The sequence below is a fragment of the Necator americanus genome, chromosome X (assembly GCF_031761385.1).
Source record: "Necator americanus strain Aroian chromosome X, whole genome shotgun sequence".
NCBI classification, from domain to species: domain Eukaryota; kingdom Metazoa; phylum Nematoda; class Chromadorea; order Rhabditida; family Ancylostomatidae; genus Necator; species Necator americanus.
Window position 1 is genome coordinate 10,915,926 of NC_087376.1, and position 10,935 is coordinate 10,926,860.

Genomic DNA, 10,935 nt, shown 5'->3' on the forward strand with positions numbered 1-10,935 from the left:
AGTAGTGGAGAACTCATCATCGGCGATGAGTGTAGCGAATAGTCAGTGGTAGAAATAGTTATCATCAGCAATGTAAATGTAGAAGGAAAAAATAAATGAACGAACAGAAGGTATTCTAAAAACACGACATATAACTTGACAAAAACGAGAAGAAGAGTAAAAAAAATCATTTTCTGGTAGATTGTGCCTGCAGTGGGTTGATTGATGAAAGAACTAAACTTAAGTTCCTCGCAAATACAAGTCCTAGCGAGCACATGTCAGAAAGCAAAGACCAGAAAAGCAATCACAACATAGATCATATGTTTAGAAGTAACTTACCTCAGTTGATAGAATTTAGAAGGTAGACTAGTGAATAGAGGTGTAACTTCCCCTTTTACGGCGAGACGAGTGTAGAAGCCAGCATATGGACCTATTGGGATCAGGTCGAATAGCCGCAATTGCCTGCTAACACCATAGGCCCTCACGACTGCGAAGGGCCGCAGATATGGCAGAGCTGGCAGCGAGCCAGCGCGGCGCAACGCGACCGCCCGCGCGGCCGTTTAAGTAGATTTAGATAGCACCTGCTCTTTGTCGGATACCGTTTCCTCTACAGCGCCAGGTCTCTGCGTTAGGTCGGTTATCCGCCTCAGTTGGTCGCGTATTGTATTGATTATTGTTAGGTCGATTGTAGTGTCCAGAACACTTGTCTGTTATGTTTGGACTGCTTGATAGACACAAACTTTTGTTGTGAGCCTTGTCACATATGGGGCATTTTGTCCAGAAGCAATCAAAATTGTTGTGACTGTTCGAAAAACATTCCCAGCAGAGTTTCTTTTCTCTGAGAATATTTCGTTTATTTTGTACTCCTGTAACTGTTTTACAGTAAGTAGAGACGTGATTCTGATTTTCGCAAAGCACGCACGCTTTGAATTTCTTCTTATACTCGTTGTTGGTAAGTTGCTCAGTTCTTTTTTGTGCTTCACATTTGAATCTATTTTTCAATCGCGATTCTACGATTTTTTTTTTTGCAGTAATCTCTTTTTCGATTTCCTTCATGACATCATTTATTTTCACCCCTTCTAGGTTTTGTATAGTTGTCAACACGTTTTTGACAATGTTGTAGGTGAACTTGTCTAGAATTTTTTTTCGGTCCATATAGCGTCTTGCATGTAGCGTATGTCTTGACTTGCTGATACCATTTGATTAATAAGCTAATAATAATAATTTGTCGTATGCTGCGATACAGCTTTCTGCAGTACTGTCTGACTACTTCTCCGTAAAAACGAGGTAATTCGAGCTGTTTTAGTTTCAACGCCCGACAAATAGACTCTTCTTTATCGTCTGAATTCTCTGATACGTCTTCTGATAGCCATTGTGCATCTTCTGTTTTAATTTCATTGTCATCCATAAATTTTAATTGTCTGAGTTCACTTCTGAGTGGATCAACCCCGAGTTTTGCAGCGATTTTCTGCTTTTTATCTCGGTATTCGTTAGTGCGTGCTTCTAAAATGTAAAGCATGTCGTTTGCTTGTGCAATTTTTTCACTGAATTGACCTTCCTTGTCAATTTCTTCAAGTTCGTTCTCGAGTTCATTTTTGTTTGCCTTAATTTTGGCTTCTTCGTAACTCTTTTTTGAGTATTTCAATTAAATTCTGCAGGTGGTCCCGGCTTGAACCAATTATTCTTATTCCTACTATCATGAGGTTTACTGCAGTTGTAATATCTTCGTATTGTTTATTGTCGTCCCCGGTCAGCTTTAATTCCCCCGAGCATAGGTGCGATAGGGATTAGCCTGCCCCCTCCCAGGTGAAGGGGGTCTTGCCCATATTGGGCAGCCGAAAGTGAAGGGGGTCAGTGAGTATCTATGTTAGCTTCAAAATTATTGTCGACCGAGGGGGGGGGGGGGGGTGGAATTATAAAAGTCACAGTTTGTTATGGTGATGGATGGCGTCGAATATGTTGTTATGTGATTCTACACACATTGCGCAAGGCATAACGACGTAACAAAATATTTTCTGATTTTGATCCTTTCTTGTACGAACTTCCAATCGTCCTCGGATCGGCAAGTAAGTTTTATTTCACCTCATCTTTTTCCCACTATTTTATTATCAGTTTGTTTCCCTTGCTGTTGCTTCTTTACATACACGCTCTTTTCCTCGGCTTTGTTCCCCTTGTTGTTGTTGATTCTTTACATACATGCTCTTTTCCTTGGCTTTTCTTCAAACACACATGGTACTTTCTGTCATCCTTTGTTGTCGATGTATATTGACATGCGAACCATTGGATGTTCTGGAGGGGAAGCTTGATGTGTAATCCCTCCCTGAGGGCACTGCCGGTCTACTGAACCATACGTGAAAACTCAATACTTGCTGATGTTAGAAACCTTAGACCTACTAGCACTTCACTCTTCCTAATAGGCCTAATGAAGACTAATTGTACTTAGTACATTGTAGAAGATTGTTTTTATTGTGTTTTTTTTTTTTGCCGTCTTTGAGGTAAGAAGATAATGACAAAACATTTATTGCATGCAATATTTGAATACATTTAAATATTGATCTGTTCAGGTGGTCCTCTCAAGTTTCTCCTGAGGCATGCGGAGTTGTACATCTGAACGAAGTCAGTAAAGCAAAGAAGAGCGGGAAAGGAATTGAAAACTCACAATATGAATTAGCAGAACTGCAGTAGCCCATATCCAGCTCACTACGGTATTCGTAGTCGCCGGCATCTCTCCTCTCAGCACTAACGGAAGCGCTGATGTTTCCTCCCCTTGGTGCATTTCGAGGTGCAGCTTCGCCAGCTTTATTTTTATCCAGGGCAGCACGTACTTCTAAAACGGTTCCAGCATATAAGTAAATACCGATCTCAACTGATGGATACTGATGTGAGCAAATGGAGACAAAGCATACAACGACACATTGTAACATTGTGATATCGTTCAATAAATAAATAAATAAATAAATTTGGAGACTTACTTTTAACAGATATATGAGTGTAAGGATGATGATTGATGATATTAACGATATTATCGTCGTTTCCGATATGTTCGAATCGTGCGCAGTAGTATACATCTCGCTTTCTTCGCGGTACTCCATTGGTATAGCCATAATACGTTCTGGAAAAAGTATATTTGATATCAGAAAAGTGTATTTTGTAAGAGCCACAAAGAACAGAAGGATGGAACAAAGTTCATTAGAATTTCGTTTCAATTTTACACAACAAAACAACAAGACTGGTCTTTTAAAGCATGAGGAGTGTTGGCAGAAGAGGACGGAGGTGAGGTCACTGGGGGAACGGCACTGTGGCAAGAAGGAAAACGAATGACGAGACATATCTATGCTGTGGCTCTATATCTCGTGATGTGTATTTCGTCATCATAAGACAGTTAACTGACATCGATCCCATGATGAGGATCTCATGGCAGAGGTCGCTGGTCCCAAGCAGAAATAGTCATCACGTTCTAGATATAATAAAAAGAATTGCGGAGCACATCTTTTTAACGCTACACACAGCGAAAAGAAGGAAGTCCTCACAAGAAACTTGCAAGGAAAGGAGTCAGAAACGAGCCTCAAGCAATGCAAAATAACTAGTCGCATTGTCACCTCAACGAGCAAATTTCACCCTTGATAACTCAGTTATTTGAAAACCTGGAAATACAGTGAAGGGTACATAACTGCCCTAACCTTCGTTGTTCTATACAGAAGTTATCTGACTGAATTGAGAAAATGCGTCCCGAGCTCAAAAAAATCGCTGCTTTTTTGTAGCTGAAAAAACAGGTTTTTTCTAAATAACTTCTTTATTTGGAAACCGAACAGTAGAGTGAAGGGTACATATTTGCTCTAGAATTCCTCAATCTATAAAAAGGTAACTCGACTGACCTGCAAAAATGCGTAATTTCTTTAAAGAGGGGGGGGGGAGCATGTTATCGTTGGCGTGCTCACTCCCTCTTACGTTTTTTGACTAGGCCCGGAGCACGCGGGAGAATTTACAACTGCGCGTGCTCCCCCCCCCCCCCTCCGTTTGATCCAAAAAAAGTTTTGCCCCAACAAGTTATATATTTTCAGATAGAGCGTAAAATGCTGATTCTTTTGGTATACAATACTTACCTGTTCGTTTCGAGTAGGTAGAAAACGAAGCAAAAAAACGTATAAATTTGGTGAAAACACTCAATTTTTGATGCCTAATTTTACGCGTCAATTTCTCGGCGAAGACGAAAGCGCAATGTAAGTGTTGCACACCATTATATTCGCCATGTTCTGGAGAATCTTCAGATACCCTTCACTGCCAGGCGATTTTTCCTCTGAACGGAGATATAAGCTGTTTATTTCAGCGAAATTCTGTTGTTTGTTCAAAAATCACGCTCTAATTGCACATTCTCGCTCTGTCGCTCCATGGTTCCTTCTTGACAACGTCTTCTTATTTCTGTATCCTTTCTTTATCGATACTGCAATCACAACACAGGTAAGTCACTCAGATTTTATTCTCATACTTAACAATATTTTATTTTATTATTGATTATGAATAAATATTCCTTCTTTTCCGACTGTTCCGTCGTCATTGACTTCTTACGTTGAAGTGAATACCTGCAATGGAAATATTTAAATTTCTCACATCTCTCAAAATGCTAAATTGTCTACCTTTTTTCTCCTGATGACCGGGGGTGCAGCTCAAGTGAAGGGGGTCCGTTCACGAACCGTCCAGAAGTGAAGGGGGTCGGAGCACCGGCTCCGACTATCGCATCTATGCCAGTAAAATTGATTTTTGTGCGAGTTTATTGCGCAGTGATTTATTTTTCATTTTGTTCTGATCTCTGCTGAGAGATGGAACTTTAACTGGTTGTTTTTCTCAGTTATTTGAGCTCCCTTTTGGCTCCTGATTTGCCCTGGTCTCTATGGGTGAGACGGGGACTTGATCTACCCTGGCTTCTCTGATTGAAACGGGGTTTTTGGTATGTTCTAGTTCTTTGAACTTTTCTTTAGCTCTTGAATTGTCCTGGCTATTATGGAGACGGGACTATGGCCAATTAATTTGGCCCATGCACCAAAAGGATGTGTAGTGCCTTTTGTAGGAAGTGATTCAGTGGAATACTTTATCAGTAATAGGACATTTGGTCCGAACAACAATGGAATAGTGGCAGGCACTAGCACGAATAGTGGCAGGCACTAGCACACTACTCCGGTCAAGTGGCATTCTGCCTCTTATATAGTGCGCCATTAAGAATACACTGAAGACAGTTGATGCGCTGCCTCTTACACAACCGTACTACGACACTGTGTCACGGCAATATATTTGTAACAATGCATTACGAAGATAATGAAATACGGTAGAGGTTCGGCGGCTATTGCCGAACAACTTGATAGTGTGGGAAACAAGTGAAAACGGCAGTGAACTTAATTATGTTGAAAGAAGTCGGATTGTAAAAAAAAAAAAAAAAACAAATAGAATGATAAGAAAACTAATGAAGTAAAACAGGGATGTAATAGACGAGAAAGAGAATGAAAACTCAAATTAAGTAAGTGATAGTAATAAATAAGGAGGCCAATGCAAGAACAAATGGAACAACGAGAAGAAAACTGGACAGAGAAAGAAGAAAAGATATAAGCTACGCGGTTACCCAGTTACCAGTTATCTTTCTCAGCTGCAAGATAAGGATCAAAAAGCCTAAGCCCCAATCTCATCCCTTACTCGGTTTGAAATTCGGAGATCATACTTCCTTTCTCTCTTGGATTAAGGTTCACTTTGATATTCTCCTCGTTTGTTCTAAGATAATAGAGACAAAACACCGTAAAGCACTCATTTTCTACCTTCCTCTAGTCTTATTCCTCTGAAACAACAGAAGAAGTAGTTACTCGGTGTACCATTTTGAATTTCGCGGCGCGTTATACATTTGGCGGAGCCTCCCCTGCTGTATGTTTATATACGAGTCACCATGTCCTCTAAAGTCGCATCTAAAACTGCCCGCAGAGTTCAGAGCCGCGTGGGCGGTGCGCTGGTTACTGAGCGCACTGTCATGAATAGTCAATAACCATCGAAGCGCAGAGCCGCGCTGCCTGCGCTGCCTGTACTTTACGGGCAGCCTAAACTTATACCCGGCTGCAGAGAATTCCCCCTTGGACCAATGCTACCGTCGCGGAATTCAAAATGGTATAGTGAGTAGCCACTTCCTCTCCTTTATCAGATGATTAACCTCAGAAAAAAGCTAGGAGACGAGTTGTTTACTGGGCTTCACGAACTTTTACCGTAAAACAAACGAGGGAGGAGAATATCACAGTAAACTCTAATCTAAGAAGGAAAGTAAGTCCACATAATCTTGCTGACGTAGTTATACGGTGTGTTGTATAAAATCAATGCTTCTCGGAATACTGTTAATTCGCGAAGGTCCTCTGTTCTTGTAATGGAACGCAGTATAGTACTCTCCGACGCTCATTATCTTATCTTTCGCTCGAAGACTATCTGGTCGTGCAATATTCTCTACTCTCCGCTACATATTGTTCAAAAATTTAGGATGGCCTACAATAATCTACTGAAGAACATTACTGTTGATGGTGTCACCTTCAAGTACTATGATCTTCCTGCGCTAAAAGACCCCAGATATGGTTGGCTTTAAGTTGGCTGCGTTACTTTTGGTCTAGGATCACGAGGCTTTTTATAGATGAACTTCCGATTTCCATTCGTTATGTTCTGGAGGCAGCTGTTCGTCACTGCGATGGCTTTCATGTCCTAGCTTCAGATGTTGAAACTATTCTAGACTGGAAACAAAGTCAGAAAACTCATCTAGAAATACTGTTCAAACCTGCCCGCGTTATTCTCCAGGACTTCACGTGAGTTTCTTTCTGACATATTACTAAAGTGTTTGCAATCTCCTCTCGATTGTTAATGTAATGCAGTCACGAGTGAGTGAATGTGATAACGGGACACTAACACTCGTCCTCCCACCTTCCACGCGAAATTGCGAAATTATAAGGAAGAAAGGTGAACTGGTCAAACAGGCTGCACACCACATGTTCGACTGCCTGGTGGACCAAGTTTTTGTAAATGAGGAGGAAAGCGCTGAACTAAAAACATCAAAAGTCAATACTACGTAGTTTCCAACAATTTAAAGGCAGCATACCGAATCTGACATAGGGGAACCGCTCTACAAGCTAGAGATGGTGTTGTAGATTGCGGGACCAGGGGTGGTAGTACCGCTCATCTCTCCCGTGTATACTAGGGCCAAAACGACGTGAAGCACGTACACAATTGCGTACGCGGCTTCTCTCGAGGCGCTTCGGTGGAGCGTAGCGGCTAGGAGTGTAGTGAGACCCTTGTTGGCACTGCACATCGATGCAGTTTGCGAAGATCCCACCTCGGTTCCAACAGCTGCCTCCACCGTGCCGTTTCGAGCGCGTACGCAAATGCACCGCAACGACACTCGTGATTCGTCTCGTTTTGACCCGCTATACAAGGGTTGCGCGTTGCAACTGAAATTGTCGTGACAAACGAGTTCAAAGGCCCGCTTTTCATGACGATTTCAGTTGGAGCGCGCCACCCGTGTACACGCGCCGCATCAGCTGCACACCGGTTGAAGGCCAGTGAATTCTTCTCGAGTGCCTATTTAAGTGAAACCAATGATTTGGTTGCTGAGGGGACTAGAACGTATACATAGAGGAGCGTTCTAACGTTCCTCGTAGGAACTAAAGCGGTCCCCGCACCGTATTTAGGACGATTAGGGAGAAGTGAGCGGAACCACCCCTAATCTCGCTATCTACGACCTCATCTCTAGCTTTTCCCGCGGATTCCCTCACCACGTTAGATTCGTGGTATGCTGCTTTAAATGACATTCAACGGCTAAAACGATTGTGCAGATATTGTTGCGCTTAGAATATCGTTAATAATCTCGTGAGGAAATACTCTGAGAAATGTTTTAGTCATTTTCGTAGAGGACTGGGTGCGTATCGTTAGGTACCCGCAGCCTTCTGAGTACAAATGGACCTTCGCATCGCATACCTAGCCGACGGTATTAAATGCGTTGCGTGGAGCCTGCTCATTTCTCAAATAATAATTCTTATCAGGGAGACTTTATCAAAAATTGAACGCGAAAGCAGACCATGAACGCTGGTAGGGTGCGTATCGTTAGGTACTCGCAGCTTCCGGGACAACTTATCCTTAGGGAAAACGAATGGCAATGATGATCGTTAATTATGCTGCGCAGCAGTTAAAAGCGTCTGCAGAACACTGCGCTGCGTTTGCCTAATGTCACGCACATCACCTCGTACCTCCTCGGCCCTCATCATCTAATGAGGTGCGGAACATGCCTCGCAGGAGCACACTATCTCTGGTATTGCTTCTGTACGGAGTATCGATCGCTTACGTACAGAGGTACATCGAACGATTGCGCAGAAAATCCCGGAAATAGAAAATAATAGTGTTTTGCGTAAAACAAACAAATCGAAACTTATACAAACTACTCCAGTATCTTACAAGAATTAAATAGTCTGTATAAATACAAATATACATCTGTGCCTTCTATATAGTTTTTTCAATCACAAATCTACATCTTTCAAAAATCAGGTTCTTGTTTCTACACCTTTTAACTTTTATTTTTGAACGTTTTCAATTTTCAGCTTCATTTATGTTTTCTGATGTTTTTTTTTCTTGTACAAATCTTGTACGTTCTTTCTTCATTTTTAGCATTTTCATTTTCTCCGTCGTTTTCCACTTGCTACGTTGGTACCTTCTCGTTCTTTGAACCTTCGTAGAAGTCAACTCTATCACTTAATTGCAATATAAACACGGCACATGAGCGCAGTGACGTGGTGATGGAAGGGCATGGCTTATTGATCATAGGTGGACTAAAGTATGTCTGCTCTGTCCTACCGACAACCTCTTCTGCAGGCACTTATTCGGCTGTGGGTACCTAACGACCGCCCTCGAATAACATGGTCTATGAAATGTTTGAACTACTGTTTTTTGGGGCCTCTTATTTTTTCCTGAAATTAAGATGGGACAAAGGCGGGAAACTGGCATTTCTCCATCTGTATCCCATTTCATTACAAATGGAGTGTACTTTGGCAGGGGAAATTCTCGCTTACAGCATACCGGCAACTGAATTGCTTGTATAAAGTACGACCCGAGTTGGACGTTATTGATCTGAACTTCTTCATGGTCAAGTAGAAGTGAGTTTCAGCGAGTTTTCCCACTCTGAAAGAATGGTGCCAAGATTAAAAAAAAAAAAAAAACTTCCCATATTTGGTTAGTAGGTCTAAAAATCCTTAGAAAAGGTCCTCTAAACCTAACAATGCCCACACAATCTGAGCATTTTTGGTGATTAAATGTTATTGCATTAGTAGTAGGTTGTTTTAAACATGTACACAATATGTAAATTGAGTTATTAACCTTCTAGATGCAGTTCTCTGTTTCTTCTGTCTTTGCAAAGATTTCGATTCAGACGTATTGAACCGTCGTAACTGTCTACTCTTTTCCCATGCTTCTTTTTCCTTCTCAAACCCCGTCTACGACACCCCATCCCTTGCGGAAATACGACCGTAAGCTCGACCCTACCTGCAGCGCCCACGTGTACATATGGACACCAAAATATGTCGTGGTATTTGTAGCGTATGTCCCCTGTCTGAGGTTCTGCAAAACGCACAAGGCTGGTCTCTTGTAACTTCTAATTTTCAGCTGAGAAAAAAAAGACTCTTTACTTTGATACTAATTTTCAGCTGAGAAAAAAAAAGACTCTTTACTTTGATATATTCTTTCCACGTGTGTTTGCTCACATCTGGTATTGCCTAAGCAGGGAGATTCTAAAAATACAGTGTTTTGGCATGGTAGTTTAAAACACTTCTAGTCTAGAAGTTGGCGACTTCTAGACGATAAGATAAAGTGGCCATCTTTCTTAAGTGTTAGTCTAGTCACAGTTCTTACGGTTGCTGTAATTGTGCAGAAATACCGTTAGTGTCTAGCGTAAAAGTCGTACTTCGTATTATATATAGTCGAAATCTAATTTATTTTTGATGTTGTTAAAAACGCAGAAAGTGGTGTTTTCTTGTAGTGGCGTCCCTGCTATCGTTGACCTAGCTGCCATGAGAGAAGCTGTGCAGAACTTGGGCGGAGACCCTTCCCGTATTAATCCCGCTTGTCCGGTTGACTTGGTTGTCGATCACTCCATTCAAGCGGATAGCTATGGAAGGTAAGTTGTAGTTATATTGATCCTGAATTTTCGTACATCTTCGGAAAAATAGTTTATTTGGTTGTGACAAATCATTTCGTTGCATTCTCTTTTGTATCCTCTTTTACTTCCCTTGTTCTTTTTGCAAATCTCTCTTCCCTCTCCTTATTAAACAAAATTTCTTTAGCTGCTATCGATTTCGTTGCATTCATAGTTACCAATATCAGAAATTTCATTCAATATGCAACATTTATTGTTTTAAGGCTTATCATGTGTTTTCTTCTCAGTTTTTTTTTTCCAGATTTTCAGCTATTACCGACTTTCCCTAGTTTTCCACCTTCCTTTCTACCTTTTCATCCGCACTTTTCTTCTGTTCTTTTCTCTTCCCTCAACCTTTGCTAATCCTCACCACCCCACCCTGTTGGGAAAATTCCAACGTGCACTTGACCTTGATTTCCACTGACAATCAAAGGTCAAGAAGACCTGAAACTTAGATAGTTGAACACAAATTGCATAGCCTGCTAATGCTGTTTATGGGCATAGTTTCGCACTGCGCATCGCACATCGGAATCTCTAGTTGAAGTGTGCGATTAAATTTGCAAACAGTTGGACAAGGGGATGGAACATTGTATCTTCATATGTTGAAGCGCATATGAAGATCGAGGCAATGCAAGGAAAACGTGTAGAATCGGATGGAATTTGACTCTTACAGGTCATCGACGATGCTGATCAAGAAAATGCTATGCCCGTGGACAATATCTTCCAGCAGTTCATCACTTGTTTGACACTTTTGCCGTAATTCTATCACT

General features: G+C 41.4%; 3 protein-coding genes across 4 annotated transcripts in view; 1 reads left to right on the forward strand and 2 right to left on the reverse strand.

Moving 5' to 3' along the window:
• Nucleotides 1–2,523: 2,523 nt before the first annotated feature.
• On the reverse strand, nucleotides 2,524–3,897 carry RB195_022271 (uncharacterized protein; the record flags this gene model as incomplete). Its single annotated transcript, XM_064209337.1, has 4 exons — nucleotides 2,524–2,586; nucleotides 2,639–2,806; nucleotides 2,952–3,091; nucleotides 3,855–3,897. The coding sequence occupies 4 exons, from the start codon at nucleotides 3,895–3,897 to the stop codon at nucleotides 2,524–2,526; spliced, it is 414 nt and encodes a 137-aa protein (XP_064065218.1).
• Nucleotides 3,898–4,465: 568 nt separating this feature from the next.
• Nucleotides 4,466–5,166, reverse strand: RB195_022272 (uncharacterized protein; the record flags this gene model as incomplete). The annotated part of the gene is made up of 3 exons (XM_064209338.1): nucleotides 4,466–4,559; nucleotides 4,614–4,716; nucleotides 5,118–5,166. The coding sequence occupies 3 exons, from the start codon at nucleotides 5,164–5,166 to the stop codon at nucleotides 4,466–4,468; spliced, it is 246 nt and encodes an 81-aa protein (XP_064065219.1).
• A 1,315-nt stretch (nucleotides 5,167–6,481) lies between these two features.
• The window catches only part of RB195_022273 (uncharacterized protein), a gene marked incomplete at both ends in the record, with an annotated part of 19,663 nt that continues 15,209 nt past the window's right edge, over nucleotides 6,482–10,935 (forward strand). The window contains 4 exons of one of the 2 annotated variants that reach the window (XM_064209339.1): nucleotides 6,482–6,572; nucleotides 6,629–6,797; nucleotides 10,010–10,147; nucleotides 10,839–10,911. In XM_064209339.1, the coding sequence (XP_064065221.1) occupies nucleotides 6,482–6,572; nucleotides 6,629–6,797; nucleotides 10,010–10,147; nucleotides 10,839–10,911 (471 nt within the window). Of the gene's footprint in view, nucleotides 6,573–6,628; nucleotides 6,798–10,009; nucleotides 10,148–10,838; nucleotides 10,912–10,935 lie in introns of those variants that run through there. The other variant, XM_064209341.1, reaches the window with a different exon arrangement.